Source organism: Vipera berus (genome assembly GCF_964194415.1).
Source record: "Vipera berus genome assembly, chromosome: 15".
NCBI classification, from domain to species: domain Eukaryota; kingdom Metazoa; phylum Chordata; class Lepidosauria; order Squamata; family Viperidae; genus Vipera; species Vipera berus.
In genome coordinates this window covers 4796869-4814064 of record NC_138218.1, presented here as the reverse complement: position 1 = coordinate 4814064, position 17196 = coordinate 4796869, and the positions used below count along the sequence as shown (strand labels likewise).

At 41.3% G+C, this 17196-nt stretch overlaps 2 protein-coding genes across 2 annotated transcripts in view; both read left to right on the top strand.

The window, feature by feature from the left end:
* LOC308674736 (DENN domain-containing protein 1A-like) overlaps positions 1-15550 on the top strand; it is a gene marked incomplete at its 5' end in the record, with an annotated part of 40047 nt that extends 24497 nt beyond the window's left edge. Inside the window, 6 exons of the mRNA XM_081339467.1 lie at positions 2333-2402; positions 2974-3054; positions 4388-4441; positions 7966-8076; positions 13712-13812; positions 15505-15550. Coding sequence (XP_081195593.1) covers positions 2333-2402; positions 2974-3054; positions 4388-4441; positions 7966-8076; positions 13712-13812; position 15505 — 418 coding nt within the window. The 3' untranslated portion in view covers positions 15506-15550. The remainder of the gene's footprint in view (positions 1-2332; positions 2403-2973; positions 3055-4387; positions 4442-7965; positions 8077-13711; positions 13813-15504) is intronic.
* The window catches only part of DENND1A (DENN domain containing 1A), a gene marked incomplete at its 5' end in the record, with an annotated part of 212348 nt that overhangs the window by 89412 nt on the left and 105740 nt on the right, over positions 1-17196 (top strand). The gene's annotated exons all lie outside the window — the stretch shown is intronic.

The window sequence follows — 17196 nt, the reverse complement described above, 5'->3', positions numbered from 1 at the left end:
CCAGTCTACAACACGGTCCTTTCAACAGTTCCAAGAAGGCTCCGCGCCCATTTGCACCCCTCAGGTGTCCCCGAGGACACAGACAAACCTCCCAGTGGCCTCAAGGACTCTCTAAAAAAGGATGCAAACGACCAGCTGTCTGCAAGGAGTATAAATCCTTCCATTTCCCCACCATCCAGTCAGAGCTGAAGAAGCTTCTGGGCTGAGAAGTGAAACGTCTTCAAAGAGAAAAACAAGAAAGTCCAGTTGCCTCTTGAAAAAGCACTTTTGGGACAACCCTGTCCTGGATGACGGAGAATCTCCAGAGACACTTAGCTTTCCAAGGAGATCTTGACGGCAGCCCTCTCCAGCCATTGTATGGTGTATTTGTTGTGTCTGATTTCATTTATCACTCTGGCCCAGCACTCGGAGCCAAAATATTCTTGCAGCGTCCAAGACAAGGCCTTTCAAGAACCTTTTGCTCTTCACCATGCTCCCATTTTCTCTGGGCAAAAAAAAAAAAGTAACTTTTTTTTATATATGAAGAATGAACCTTTATTGTCAAAGTACAACCATGTATACATTGAGATTGGCTGAGCCTCCCTTTACAGTGACACAAACCCACCATCTTATTACACCATGTGAGCTAATTGCACAACGCACCGGCCTCGCAAGTCAATCGTGCATAAAGTTTATAAAATTATTTCCCGTTCAACAGCCTAACAGCCCATGGATAAAAGCTGTTCTTCAGCCTGTTGGTGCGGCTGGCTATATTCCTATATCTCCTACCCGACGGTAGGAGAGTAAAGAGATACCGTCCAGGGTGTGAGTCATCCCTGAGAATCTTCCTCACTCTTCCAAGGCAGCGAGCCCTGGCGAGGTCATCCAGCGGTGTCAGGGGACAGCCCACAATGTCTTGTGCTGTGCTTACTACCCTCTGTAATACTTTCCTGTCCGCGGCTGTCAGACCAGCATACCAAACCACAATACCGTACGAGAGGACGCTCTCTATAGTAGATCGGTAAAAGAGGGTCACAAGCCATTGTTCTACCCTGTTCTTCCGCAAGATCCTGAGAAAGTGAAGCCTCTGTTGGGCCTTTCTGGCCACCTGGGTTGTATTAACTTTCCAGGTCAGATCTTCACAGAGGTAGTAGACTCCCAGAAATTTATAAAGTTTTACAATTATTATTTTAAATAGAATTCAGTAGTAATCATTCAACAAAACGTGTTGTCTGGGTATCTCGTTCGCTAATACAAATGAAATTCCTAATCCCTAAAACCTTTTCTCTGACCAGTGATAAAACAGGTCCCAAGTTTGAAAACGTTCTTGCTTCTTCTTTTTTCCTTCCACCTCAAAGTAAGTCTGTCTCTTTCCGCACAGTCCAGTATTTATTTATTTATTTTTTGTAATTGTTTCTTCTTCTGGTGGTGTTTCTTCGTTCTTCCGGTATTGTGCAAACATAATTCTTGCCACTGTTATCACATGGAAAATCAAATCTGTACTTTGCTTATCACGTGTTTTTTTTTTTTGGCCTTATACCTAGTTAAAAAGACATCAGGAGTCTAATATTTTTATGGGTACTATGGTATTTTAAGTTGTATAATATTTCAGGATAATATGAATTTAAAGCCCAGTTGGAAAGAAGAATAGTTTTAGAAAATTGATATAAATTGTTTTATTTGTGATTGTTTTTATTGGGTATTAGATTGAAAAGTATTATTTTGTATTTGAATAATTATTGATATGATATATATATATATGTTTGGAGTTTATCTATATGAGTTAAAGTACGATAGTTTAAATAGTTTAGGATTGTTTGTGTAAGTTAGATTATGATTGTTTGTATTTTTATACCCTGTATTCTGCTCTGGGAAGTGGGGGGGGGAGGGGAAAGGTGAGGGTTGTGGAGGGGGAAGAGGGTGGGTGGGGAGGGGATTGGGAGGGGTTTTTTTTTGTTAAAGATAAAATGTATTGTAAAACTTTTTAATAAATAAAAAAAAGACATCAGGAGTCTGCCTCCACGACTGATATATTCTGATTTTATCTCAGGGATCAGGGGCATACAAGGAGTGGCGAGATGCTGACATCTCCGCAAGCTTCCTTTGCTTGATCTTTCCCAGGGCTTTTTTTCTCATAGAACGCCCAGAACGGAGTTCCGGCACCTTTTTGGGATGGAACCTTGTAGGGTAGGCAAGGCGGGTTGTATGACGTGTGTGAGTTCCGGCACCTTTTTCTTTTACAAAAAAAGCACTGATCTTTCTGTACACCTTTTGCAGGAGAAATGTGGGGTGTTTTTTCCCCCCTCGTAACGTTAATGTGCAAATTTATGCTTTTCTTTTTTTCTTTTTTCAGTTACCTCCCGTGGTTTGAAGTCTTTTATAAACTGCTGAATATTCTGGCAGACTACACAGTGAAGGGGCAGGTAAATACACTTCCGTGTGTGACTTCTTGTTCCTCTTGTGGGTTTGAAGAGGTGCGTGTGTTTGAGCGAGACCCAGTGTGTGTGTGTGTAAAGGTAAAGGTTTCCCCGCACATGCGTGCTAGTCGTTTCCGACTCTAGGGGCCGGTGCTCATCTCCGTTTCGAAGCCGAAGAGCCAGCGCTTGTCCGAGGACGTCTCCGTGGTCATGTGGCCGGCTTGACTAGACGCCAAAGGCGCACGGAACGCTGTTCCCTTCCCACCGTAGCGGTCCCTATTTTTCTACTTGCATTTTTACGTGCTTTCGAACTGCTAGGCTGGCAGAAGCTGGGATGAGTAACAGGCGCTCACTCTGCTACGCGGCACTCGGGATTCGACCCGCCAAACTGCCGACCTTCTGATCGACAAGCTCAGCGTCCTAACCCACTGAGCCACCGCGTCCCTGTTTGTGTGTGTAGTAGGTCTTTAAAACTTTATCGTTCGCCAACTCCAGAAAGGACCCAAGTCAGATGTTCTTCTCCCAATGAACGTAACCACCTCGGACAGACCACCTCATTTCTTCTTCTTCGTTTCAGGACAGCCAAAGATGTGAACTTCTCCAGACACTTTACAAACTGCCAATTCCTGAGCCGGCTTCTTCAGTTCATCTCAGTGTGGTAAGCTTTCCTAAAAATGGGAAAAGTCTGGGTTTTTTGTTGTTGTTGTTTTGGTCTGGAGAAGGGTGCAAGTCTTCAGTCACTGTCTTGGGGGCTCCACAGAAGTCCCAGGAGCAGAGATGACTTTTCCCCATTCTTTTTTCCCCCTCTCCAATATTTTATTAATTTTTATAGTCACAAATGCTTAATATTTTATCAGCAACATATTGTCTGGCTTCCAATGCTTAACTTACTAATAATGCATGTTAAACTCCTTTCTCTCTACCTCATTTTTTCTAGCCATTGATAAAATGCATCCCATGTTCTAAAACAGGCATGTCAAACTCGTGACATCACGTGACGTATCGGGACTTTTCCTCCATTGCCGGCAATGGGATGGGCGCGGTTTCAGCGTGATGCATCCGGCCCACGGGCCGGAAGTTTGACATGCCTGTTCTAAAATATTCTGAGTCTTCTTTCTTTTTCATTTTCAGTGTCAAATCTGTCCATTTCTGCACAATCTAACATTTTCTTAATTATCTCTTCCTCCGCTGGTAATTCTTCATCTTTCCAATGTTGAGCAAATACAATTCTCGCCGCAGTTAACACATGAAGCGTTAAATATACACATTCCTTCTCATCATTTCGTACGATTGTGCCTAAGAAAAATAATTCTGGCTTGAAAATCCATGTGTTTTTTTTAATCATTTTTCCTCTAACCACATATGTATTCTTGAGACCGAAATCTTTTGGCTTTAGGACATGTCCACCAAAGATGATAACGCGTGCCTGGTTTTTTGTCTACATATCCAACAATTACCAGACATATTTTTAAACATTTTCGCTAACCTCACAGGTGCTAAGTGCCATCTGTAAAACATTTTATATAGGTTTTCTTTGTAAGCTACCGCCTTTGTTATTTTAGAATTTCTTTCCCGAAACCTTTCCCCATTCCTAACCACCACATTGGCTTAAGATATGCCAAGAGGGATCTTTTCCTGGAATCTCCATGAATATGAAAGAACACTTAAGCCTATCGATAACAAATCCATACCTTGTATTTAGCATCACTGCATTTTGGATTGTCCAGTTGGGGTTCCCTTGGGTTTACGGCATCAGTGGTGTATGCTGAAGTTTTTTTTTCTTGTTTTTTTTCAAGCAGTAGATCAATGCTCCTGGCAATGTGTGGAGGTCAGCTGGGTGGACCTTCTGGGGCTTGAAGTCCACGCATCTTCAAGTTATCAAGTTTGTGAATCTCTGCAGTAGAGTGTAAATATGTCAAAATAAATGGAAATTTTAGCTGCATTATTTTTTTTCTTTCTCTCTCCCCCCCCCCCCCGCCCTTCCCCTTCAGCACTCTTACTTTACGGTGCCCGACACCAGGGAACTTCCCAGCATCCCCGAAAATGTAAGTCTCTGCTGTGGGAAAAATAAAGATTTATGGGAATGCTTGTAGATCAGAATAAAAAGCTTGCTTGCCAGTTTTAGTTTGGATCCCAAGAGTTTGGGATAGGGTAGGGTAGGGTAGGGTAGGGTAGGGTGGGTAGAGTAGGGTAGGGTAGAGTAGAGTAGGAGTAGAGTAGAGTAAAGATGGATGGAATGGAGGAATAGAATGGAATAGAATAGAATAGAATAGAATAGAATAGAATAGAATAGAACAGAACAGAACAGAACAGAACAGAACAGAATAGAATAGAATGAATAGAATAGAATAGAATAGAATAGAATAGAATATGGAATGGAATGGAATGGAATAGAATAGAATAGAATAGAATAGAATAGAATAGAATAGAATAGAATATGGAATGGAATGGAATGGAATGGAATAGATAGAATAGAATAGAATAGAATAGAATAGAATAGAATAGAATAGAATAGAATAGAATAGAATATGGAATGGAATGGAATGGAATAGAATAGAATAGAATAGAATAGAATAGAATAGAATAGAATAGAATAGAATAGAATAGAATAGAATAGAATAGAATAGAATAGAATAGAATATGGAATGGAATAGAATAGAATAGAATAGAATAGAATAGAATAGAATAGAATAGAATAGAATAGAATAGAATAGAATAGAATAGAATATTATAGAATAGAATAGAATAGAATAGAATAGAATAGAATATGGAATAGAATAGAATAGAATAGAATAGAATAGAATAGAATAGAATAGAATAGAATAGAATAGAATAGAATAGAATAGAATAGAATAATAGAATAGAATAGAATAGAATAGAATAGAATAGAATAGAAATGGAAATGGAATGGAATGGAATGAATAGAATAGAATAGAATAGAATAGAATAGAATAGAATAGAATAGAATAGAATAGAATAGAATAGAATAGAATAGAATAGAATAGAATAGAATAGAATAGGAGATAAAATAGAATAGAATAATAAGAAATAAGAATAGAATATAGAATAGAATAGAATAGAATATGGAATAGAATAGAATAGAATAGAATAGAATAGAATAGAATAGAATAGAATAGAATAGAATAGAATAGAATATGGAATGGAATGAAATGGAATGGAATGGAATGGAATAGAATAGAATAGATAGAATAGAATAGAATAGAATAGAATAGAATAGAATAGAATAGAATAGAATAGAATAGAATAGAATAGAATAGAATATGGAATGGAATGGAATGGAATGGAATAGAATAGAATAGAATAGAATAGAATAGAATAGAATAGAATAGAATAGAATAGAATAGAATAGAATAGAATAGAATAGAATAGAATAGAATATGGAATGGAATGGAATGGAATGGAATGGAATGGAATGGAATAGAATAGAATAGAATAGAATAGAATAGAATAGAATAGAATGGAGCTGGAAGGGACCTTGGAGGTCTTCTAGTCCAGTCCCCTGCTCAAGCAGGAGGACTTATACCATCTCAGACAGGTGATTGTCCAGTCTCTTTTTTAAAAACTTCCAGAGATGGAGCGCCCACGATTTCTAGAGGCAAAGCTGTTCTACTGGTTGATTGTTCTCATTGTCAGGAAGTTTCTCTTTAATTTCAGGCTGTTTCTCTCCTTGATCAGTTTCCAACCGTTGTTTCTCATCCTGCCTTCTGGTGCTTTGGAGAATAATGTGACCTCCTCCTCTTCTTTGTGGCAGCCCCTCAGATACTGGAATACTGCTATCATGTCTCCCCTATTTCTTCTTTTCCTTAGACTAGCTAAACCCAAGTCCCGCAGCTGTTCTTCATATGTTTTAGCCTCCAGGCCTTTGATCATCTTAGTTGCTCTTCTCTGAAATTTTTTCAAGACTATCAACATCTTTTTTGTGATATAGTGACCAAAATTGGCTGCAGTATTCCAGGTGTGGTCTTACTAGGGTTTTAGAAAGCGGTAATAATACTTCGCGTGATTTTGATTCTATGCCTCTGTTTATTCAGCTCAGGATTGTATTAGCTTTTTTGGCGGCTGCTGCACACGGCTGGCTCATAGTTCAGTGATCGTCCACTAGGACTTCAAGGTCCCTCTCACATTTACTGTTTTTGAGCTAGGTCTCACCCAATCTGTATTTGTGCCTTTGGTTTTTCCTGCCTAAAGTGTAAGACTTTGCTTTTCTCCACAGTTTAGCAACTTAGCATCTGGGTAGCACGAAGATTGCCTTTTTGTTTTTTGACAGCCCTGCCAAGTTATCTCCATGTGCTGCTGTTGTATCTGTACCACGGTGGCAGGAAGTGGCCACTACTTCTAAACAGTTTCTGTTTAGACACAAATATCTTGCTAATCAGCACAGATGGAGTAGGAACCACGGGGAGGGAGGAACTGCATGCCAGTTGAACAGGTTTATTTGAAAACAGAGTCTATGCTATTCTCCTAGCCTCTTCCACTGGACGGTTCTCCCTCTTAGCTGGCCAGTAAGGCTTGAGTTAAACCGACGAGCCACATGGAGTGTGTTGGTGCTGCCCATGATCTTCACGCTGGCACTCTTGAGTTCTTATCACCCCTCTGAGCTAATCACTCTTGTCTGCCTTGTGGAAGAGAGCGTATTTTTATGAGCAGAAAAGTCTGCAGAAATCTCGGAGGAAGATCATAAAATATTGACGGTTTGGGTTGAGTTAAGATTAGATAGATAATTTCCTGTCTTGCAAGGCCATTAGTCCATTATTTAGGCCGGTCTAGAGAAAAAGAAGGACGAGGGGGGACAGGATAGCAGGATCCCAATATTTTGAGGGGCTGCCACAAAGAAGAGGAAGGGGTCAACTTATTTTCCAAAGCACCAGAAGGCAAGACAAGAAACGACGGATGGAAACTAACCAAGGAGAAATCCAAGCTAGAACTAAGGAGAAACTTCCTAACAGTGAGGACAATCAACCAGTGGAACAGCTTGCCAATAGACGTTGTGGGTGCTCCATCACCGGAGGTTTTTAAGAAGAGACTGGATAGCCACTTGTCTGGCATGGTCTAGGGCAGGGGTCTTCAAACCTGGCCCTTTTATGACCTGTGGACTTCAACTCCCAGAATTCCTCAGACAGCATGCCTGGCTGAGGAATTCTGGGAGTTGTAGTCCACAGGTCATAAAAGGGCCAGGTTTGAAGACCCTTGGTCTAGGGCAGGGGTAGGCAACCTCGGCTCTTTTATGACTCATGGACTTCAACTCCCAGAATTCCTAAGTCAGCTATGCTGACTCAGGAATTCTGGGAGTTGAAGTCCATGAGTCATAAAAGAGCCGAGGTTGCCTACCCCTGGTCTAGGGTCACCTGCTTGAGCAGAGGAGTTGGACTAGAAGACCTCCAACGTCCCTTCCAGCTCTGTTCTGATTGATTGATTGATTGATTGATTGATTGATTAAGGTTTCTCTCCCACCTTAGATGCTAGCTTGAGAGTGACTATTGAGGTGTGTCACACCTCCCTTGGCTGGGAGACAATTTCCTAACCATCCTTCGCTCCTTTTCCTTCCTAGAGAAATCTGACCGAGTATTTTGTCGCCGTGGATGTCAACAACATGCTGCATTTGTATGCTAGCATGCTCTACGAACGCCGCATCCTCATTTGCTGCAGCAAATTGAGCACGGTACGTTGGAAAAGGGAAGGTGGTGATTCGGCACACTTTCCCGCTGAGTCGCTGGTGGAGGTATTAGCAGCGGAGCCTAATGGGCGAATCTAGCCTTGCTAGAAGTTGGCTGAGCTTCACCTCACGAAGTTGTGAATGCTCACAACACTGCCCTGGTTTGAAAGAGGGGTCAAAGAGGCCACCTAGGTCAAAACCGAACAACCCCTCCCTCAACAGAGGGGGAGGGATACAACATCATCCATCTCCAGTCTACAACACTGTCCTTTTCGCAGTTCCAGGAAGGCTCCACACCCATTTGCACCACTCAGGTGACCCCGAGGAGACAGACAAACCTCCAAGTGGCCTCAACGACTCTCTAAAAAGAAGGCAAATGACCGGCGGTCTGCAAGGAGTATCAATCCTCCCAAGTCATAAAAGGGCCAAGTTTGAAGACCCCTGGAATAAGGCATTAACCCTGAACCTCAATTTTTTTTACTTTTCCATAATATTATAAACTAGCCATTTCTATAACAGCAAATCAACCCGATCGGTAAAACCCAAAATAAAAGTTTCATTCCCCCCACCCACCCACCTCCACCTCGAGCACAAAGTCCAGAAACGGTTTCCAAGTAGAAAACAAAAACACTTCCATCCTTTTCTTCAACCAAAGCGGTCGATTTAGCCATCTCTGCTAACTCTGCCTTGGTGGAGCAGTGGGCTGATGCCTCCTTAAGTAACACCAGCTGCCTGCAATTAGTGCAGGTTCGAGTCCCACCAGGCTCAAGGTTGACTCAGCCTTCCATCCTTCCGAGGTAGGTAAAATGAGGACCCAGATTGTTGGGGGCAATTAAGCTGACTTTGTAAAAATGCAGGTTGGGAGGTGGGGGGCGAAAGCCCTAATAAGCAGGCATATACATAGAATGAAGGCTATTGCTAAGCACATTGGTTTGTGCTTTAAATTGTAAGCCGCCCTGAGTCTTCGGAGAAGGGCGGGATATAAATGGGATTTTTTAAAAAAAACTTTTCTTTTCTGGGTGTCATCGCTTCGGAAGAACATTCACACCGGCCTGTTGTTTTTGTACACTGCATCGATGGCTAGATTGCTGGTTGCTTGTTTTCTGGAGGCAAAAGGAAAAAAAGGAAAAAAAAAGGAAGAAAAGAATGGATCGACGATGCTTTCAGAATGGATCTCCTCGTGACCTCTTGGCGAACTCCGATGGGGGGGATGATAAAAATCTCGGTTTTCCGCAATTTTGTTGGATAAGGATGCTGGCTTAATGCTACTTAAAGAGTCCATCAAGCGCTGGAGAGATGAAAGTCACAGCACACTTAAGCCCGTTCTCGTTACATTTCTTATTTTTTTTTTAAAAAAAAATGACTTTACTATCCACAATGTTCCAGTTGGGTTTAGATCAGAGTTTAGATCTGTAGTTCGCAAGGTTTTACCAGTCGCAAAAGCTTGTTAAGAAAATGTTGTTTTTGGTTTTTCCTAGCCGTTCGTTCGGGAAATAGGTATTGATTGCAGAGGGAGGTTGTTCGTTTCATTTTGTTTTGCTTTTCCCCTGGATAAATGGCAAATTAATTCCCCCCCCCCATACACACACACACAGACACTAATGCTGTTGACTTAGACATGTGGGGTGTCTGGATTGGAGAGACTCCGCACCATGCAGCCTGATTTTGAGAGTATGAATTGAACTCCAGCAAAAGCACCAGAGGGCAGGACAAGAAACAACGGTTGGAAACTGATCAAAGAGAGAAGCAACCTGGAATTAAGGAGAAACTTCCTAACAGTGAGGACAATTCACCAGTGGAACGGAAGTTGCCTCCAGAAGTTGTAGGAGTTTCATCACTGGAGATGTTTATGAAGAAACTAGACAATCACCTGTCTGAGACGGTGTAGGTTCTCCTGCTTGAGCAGGGGGCTGGACTAGAAGACCTCCAAGGTCCCTTCCAGCTTCTATTCTGTTCTGTTCTATTCTATTCTATTCTATTCTATTCTATTCTATTCTATTCTATTCTATTCTATTCTATTCTATTCTATTCTATTCTATTCTATTCTATTCTATTCTAATTTTCTTTAATTCTATTCTATTCTATTCTTATTTTCTTTAATTCTATTCTATTCTATTCTATTCTATTCTATTCTATTCTATTCTATTCTATTCTATTCTATTCTTATTTTCTTTAATTCTATTCTATTCTATTCTATTCTTATTTTCTTTAATTCTATTCTATTCTATTCTATTCTATTCTATTCTATTCTATTCTATTCTATTCTATTCTATTCTATTCTATTCTATTCTATTCTTATTTTCTTTAATTCTATTCTATTCTATTGTATTCTTATTTTCTTTAATTCTATTCTATTCTATTCTATTCTATTCTATTCTATTCTATTCTATTCTATTCTATTCTATTCTATTCTATTCTAATTTTCTTTAATTCTATTCTATTCTATTCTTATTTTCTTTAATTCTATTCTATTCTATTCTATTCTATTCTATTCTATTCTATTCTATTCTATTCTATTCTATTCTATTCTATTCTATTCTATTCTATTCTTATTTTCTTTAATTCTATTCTATTCTATTCTATTCTTATTTTCTTTAATTCTATTCTATTCTATTCTATTCTATTCTATTCTATTCTATTCTATTCTATTCTATTCTATTCTATTCTATTCTATTCTATTCTATTCTATTCTATTCTATTCTATTCTATTCTATTCTATTCTATTCTATTCTATTTTATTCCATATTCTATTCTATTCTATTCTATTCTATTCTATTCTATTCTATTCTATTCTATTCTATTCTATTCTATTCATTTTCTTTAATTCTATTCTATTCTATTCTATTCTTATTTTCTTTAATTCTATTCTATTCTATTCTATTCTATTCTATTCTATTCTATTCTATTCTATTCTATTCTTATTTTCTTTAATTCTATTCTATTCTATTCTATTGTATTCTTATTTTCTTTAATTCTATTCTATTCTATTCTATTCTATTCTATTCTATTCTATTCTATTCTATTCTATTCTATTCTATTCTATTCTATTCTATTCTATTCTATTCTATTCTATTCTATTCTATTCTATTCTATTCTATTCTATTCTATTCTATTCTATAACCGGCAGTGAAAAATATTTCTTCTGCCTTGGCTCCTTTTAGGACAACCCTGCCTGTCATTCGAAACGAAGCCAAAACAGATTAATTTTCTAGTATGTTCCATAAACCAGTCACGAAGGAGCATGGGATGGATAATGGTGAATTTTGAAAAATGTTCCTACATCGGCAATTAGTCAATTGATTCCATGTTTTCATTCCGGATTTGGCTTTGTTTTTTGCTCAGTTTTCCAAACTAAAGAACTTCCATGGCGAAGCCTCTTGTTCTTCAGGTGAAGATTATTAAGAACTGCTATTAAGGAATGTTTTTCTTTGTAGAAAAGGCATTTGAAAAAAGTTTAGCAGGCAAAAATTGGATCCACGTATCGACACCCCCGCAGTATACTTAGAATTCCTTATAATTCAGGCAGGGATTCCGAATTTATGAGCACCATATAGAATAAAATTCTGTTTTTTGCATTAAAAAGCTTCTCTCTCGGTCATAAAGCTCACTAAGGGACTATCCGTGCCTTGTCTGTCTTTTCCTTGGGTGTAATTGTTGGGAAGAAGGGAAGACAAGACAGGGGAGGCATCTGTTTCTCGAGGAGCAAATGACAAAATCTGTTATTTTTAGAGGGTTGTTTTTTTTTTAAATGGCTGTTTTCCTGCTTTGGATTCTCCAAATCCCAAGCTCCATTCCAGGAACTTTGGCCAACCTCTTTCTAACATACCAAGTTTGGCCATCGTAGTGCCGAACAAAACATCTTGTAGGAAGTAACCCTTAACGAGTGAAAGTATGGGGGACTGCGAGCAAATCAAACCGTAGTTTCCTCAAGCTTTGTGGCGGAACGCCTTCCAAAGGTGGCTTTGAGGTGGCTTGTTTTCACTTAACCCCCCCCCCCGCCTTTGATTTTCTGAAGCAAAGTCTTGTGAGGTGGTTTAATAGTCCAGAGGTCCCCAACCTTGGCAACTTTAAGGCTTGTGGACTTCAAGCTGGCTGAGGAATTCTGGGAGTTGAAGTCCACAAGCCTTAAAGTTGCCAAGGTTGGGGACCCCTGTAATGGTCTATGAGTTCTTAGTCTATGATTTTAGGGGAAGCCCTCCTGTTCTACCACCTCTTACAATACTAGACAACACAGTATCAATAGTAGAGACCTTCAAGTTTCTATTAAGAATTTAGGACTTGAAATGGACACCTGACATCACAAACGTCATCCGAAAAGCACAACAAAGGATCTGCTGAACATCTAATTCCCACCACACTGGCTTATGCCCGAGGATGTCAAACCACGTAGTAGGGCTGTAGTACTATTAACCTTCACATCTTTCCTATTACCTACTCCTTTGGCATTTTATGACTATCACTTTGTTGTTTGTATCACATGATTTATTGATTGTTGTTTTTTTTTGAGTATCCGATGACTATCGCTGAGCGTTGTATCTTGTGAATGATGATTGTATTTTATGGTTATGATCATGATGCATCACTTGTTGCTTGTGTGTGCACTGACAACTTCTGCACCCGAGACAAATTCCTTGTGTGTCAAATCACACTTGACCAATGAAAAATTCTCTTCTCTTCTCTTCTCTTCTCTTCTCTTCTCTTCTCTTCTCTTCTCTTCTCTTCTCTTCTCTTCTCTTCTCTTCTCTCTTCTCTTCTCTTCTCTTCTCTCCTCTCCTCTCCACTCCACTCCACTCCACTCCACTCCCTTCTCTTCTCTTCTCTTCTCTTCTCTTCTCTTCTCTTCTCTTCTCTTCTCTTCTCTTCTCTTCTCTTCTCTTCTCTCTTCTCTTCTCTTCTCCTCTCCACTCCACTCCACTCCACTCCACTCCACTCCACTCCACTGTCTTCTCTTTTCTTCTCTTCTCTTCTCTTCTCTTCTCTTCTCTTCTCTTCTCTTCTCTTCTCTTCTCTTCTCTTCTCTTCTCTTCTCTTCTCTTCTCTTCTCTTCTCTTCTCTTCTCTTCTCTTCTCTTCTCTTCTCTCCTCTCCTCTCCACTCCACTCCACTCCACTCTCTTCTCTTCTCTTCTCTTCTCTTCTCTTCTCTTCTCTTCTCTTCTCTTCTCTTCTCTTCTCTTCTCTTCTCTTCTCTTCTCCTCTCCTCTCCTCTCCTCTCCTCTCCTCTCCACTCCACTCCACTCCACTCCACTCCACTCCACTCCACTCCACTCTCTTCTCTTCTCTTCTCTTCTCTTCTCTTCTCTTCTCTTCTCTTCTCTTCTCTTCTCTTCTCTTCTCTTCTCTTCTCTTCTCTTCTCTTCTCTTCTCTTCTCTTCTCTTCTCTTCTCTTCTCTTCTCTTCTCTCCTCTGCTCTGCTCTGCTCTGCTCTGCTCTGACGTTGCCCAAACTTTGCCCAATGTTCTCAACCCCGGGAAAGGATCAAAAATCTAGCCTCAGCTATCAACGAGAGGGTCCACTGAGGCACTTTCTCCATTCTCCATCTGGAGCTCACCAACCGGTGGAGTTGTGTTGGAATAATCTTGGGATGGATCTCCCCGTTTTGCCCAGCTGAGCTGATATTTGTCGTTTTTTTTGTTCTTTCAGTTAACTGCCTGCGTCCACGGCTCAGCCTCCTTGCTTTACCCAATGTTTTGGCAACACGTTTACATCCCTGTCCTGCCTCCTCACCTGTTGGACTACTGCTGGTAAGACTATGTGCTCTTTCCTAGAAATCTTTCTGAGGATCTGAGGGGTTTCAACGATGTCAAGACCTATGTAAGTTTTCTGAAGGGTTCAGCCTAAATGTGCATATACTGCTAGTCCTCTTCTTACACCCGTTTCTTTTGCGACTGTTCAAAGTTACCGTGACACTGGGGGGAAAAAGTGACTTAACGGCCATTTTTCACACGACCGTTGCAGCATCCACCAGGGCCACGTGACTCACATTCGGATGCTTGGCAACTGACTCACGTTTACGACGGTTGCAGTGTCCCGGGGGTCACGTGATCCCCTTTTGCGACCTTCTTCCTTGTGGCAGCCCCTCAGATACTGGAACGCTGCTATCGTGTCTCCCCTATTTCTTCTTTTCTTTAGGCTAGCCAAACCCCAAGTCCCGCAGCCGTTCTTCGTATGTTTTAGTCTCCAGGCCTTTAATCGTCTTAGTTGCTCTTCTCTGAACTTTTTCCAAAGCCCCAACATCTTTTTTTATATTGTTGAGACTCTGGAAAGTGTGCAGAAAAGAGCAGCATAAAGGCACCCAGTGATCTTCTGATGCCCTCACCACATCTCCCTAAGCATCAGCTCTCTGTTCCTTCCCCATGGCCCCTCGTTGGACATTACAGCACGAAAGCTGACAATCTCTGGGCTGCATATTTCACATCTTGGGGGGCCTTTTAAGAGAAATACAGGGAGGGAGGTGGCTGCTGGAGGGGTGCCCCCTTTTCTGGAAGAACACCTTGCTTTATTTTTTTTAAAAACTTTTCCCCTCTTCAAAGTGGCATCCATTCATTATCCTCCAAGGCTGCCCAACCGGCCTTGGGTAGCTAATCTATTCGCCGGCTTTTGAGTTTAAGAAGTGTGTGTGTGTGTGTGGGGGGGAAACGGCACGGGGGTGGGGGGTGGATGAGAAGGGATCTCCGGGGTCTTCCCGCGTTAAGGAAGCAGCGGGAATCTCAGTAGCGTTGGAAGTGAGGTGTCTGAACTTGCTTGAAACATGTAAATTTCCAGGCGGGTTTTGTTCCGCGCGGCAGATGATTTCAAGGCTAAGTGCCTTCCTCGGTTGGAAGGCTGGTTCCCAGTCGTTTGCAAGACCAGCGTCGTCGTCGGCTTTTCCTGGCCTAATAGGATGTGGTTGTGCGTTCCTAATTAACACAAAGAAAGAAGCCGCTCCTGACGGTGGCATCTTCAGGTGTTCACTGCAAGGAGCTGCTGGGTCATATCCCTGCCACGCAGAGGTGGCTGTGAAGATTTTATTTATTTTATTTTATTTTATTTTAATCCCATTTATATCCCGCCCTTCTCCGAAGACTCAGGGCGGCTTACAATTTAAGAAGCACAAATCAATGTGCTTAGCAGTAGCCTTCATTCTATGTATATGCCTGTTTTATTAGGGCTTTCCCCACCCCCCAAGCAATTATTTAATTCTTTTTTAAATTTTTGTATCCTCTATTTATTTGTGCCCTGTTCACCGCCCTGAGTCCCTCGGGAGAAGGGCGGTATACAAATTTAATAAATACAAATACAAATTATTACAAAGTCAGCTTATTGCCCCCAACAGTCCGGGTCCTCAGAGACAGAACGGACATCAAAAGAAACCGGCCCGTGTTTTGGCACACGGGAGAGACTCTTCCCCAGATTTATTTCGTTTATTTAACTCTTTTTTTCTTTTCTTTTTTTAGAGCCGCTCAACTCCAACCCAGCAACACTGGGCGGCTTAGAGTTCGGAAATGATCAAACCATTAAAAACAACACATCCGGAAAGTCAGAATCAGAATAGAACCGGAAGGGACCTAGGAGGTCTTCTAGTCCAGCCCCCTGCTCAAGCAGGAGAACCTATGCCATTTCAGACAAGTGACTGTCCAGTCTCTTCTTAAAAACCTCCAGGGATGGAGCCCCTACGACTTCTGGTGGCAAGCTGTTCCACTGGTTAATTGTCCTCATTGTTAAGGAAGTTTCTCCTTAATTCCAGGTTGCTTCTCTCCTTGGTTAGTTTCCATCTGTTCTTTCTTGTCCTGCCTTCTGGTGCTTTGGGAAATAATTTGAGCCCCTGTTCTTTGTGGCAGCCCCTCAAACACTGGAATCCTGCTATCCGCTCCCCCCCAGTCCTTCTTTTCTCTAGACTGGCCATTCCCAAATCCCGCAGCCGTACTTCATATGTTTTAGTCTACAGGCCTTTAATCATCTTAGTTGCTCTTCTCTGCACTTTTTCCCCCAAAGTCTCAACGTCTTTTTTGTAACACGGTGACCAAAAACTGGATGGAGGATTCCAGGTGTGGCCTTACTAGAGAATTTATAAAGCGGTACTAATACTTCACGTGATTTTGATTCTTATTTTATTATTTTTTTTAATTTTAATTCCATTTATATCCCGCCCTTCTCCGAAGACTCAGGGCGGCTTACAAGCTTAGCAGTAGCCTTCATTCTATGTATATGCCTGCTTATTAGGGCTTTCACACACACACACACACACAAGCGGCATTATTACAAAGTCAGCTTAATTGCCCCCAACAATCTGGGTCCTCATTTTACCTACCTGGGAAGGATGGGAGGCTGAGTCAACCTTGAGCCTGGTGGGACTCGAACCTGCGCTAATTGCAGGCAGCTGGTGTTACTTAAGGAGGCATTAGCCCACTGCTCCACCTCTGTTTATACAACCAAGGATCGTGTTAGCTTTTTTGGCTGCTGCCACACACGGCGGGCTCGTCTCTAAGCGATTGTCCACTAGGACTTCAAGGTCCCTCTCGCAGTAAGTCCACCACGGAGTCCAAATTTTCTGCTGCCAAGTGGGACAGTTGTTAAATGAATTTTACCACCTTTCTTGGCGCAGTTTCAAACGAATCACTGTTGTTGTTAAAATCAGTGACACGGTCGTTAAGTGAATCCAGCTCTCCCACCCACCCCCCTTTGAAATTTGCTTGCTGAAAGATCGCCAGAGGGAATCGCGTGACCTGGAACGTTGCCAACGTCATAACTACGAGTCGGATGCCAAACGTCTGAAACTTGGATCACATGACCGTGAGGAATGTGGCTAAGGTCGTTTCAGTGTGAGAAATGATCGTAAGTCGCTTTTTCTGTGCCGTGGTAACTTTGAACGGCCACTAAACGAACTCTTGTAACTTGAGAACTAGCTATAACATGATATGATAGCAGTGTTCCAATATCTCAGGGGCTGCCACAAAGAAGAGGCAGGACAAGAAGCAACGGATGGAAACTAACCAAGGAGAGAAGCAACCTAGAACTAAGGAGAAACTTCCTGACAGTTAGAACAATTAACCAGTGGAACAACCTGCCTCCAAAAGCTGTGAATGCTCCAACACTGGAGGTTTTTAAGAAAAGACTGGACAGCCATTAGTCTGAAGTGGTGTAGGGTT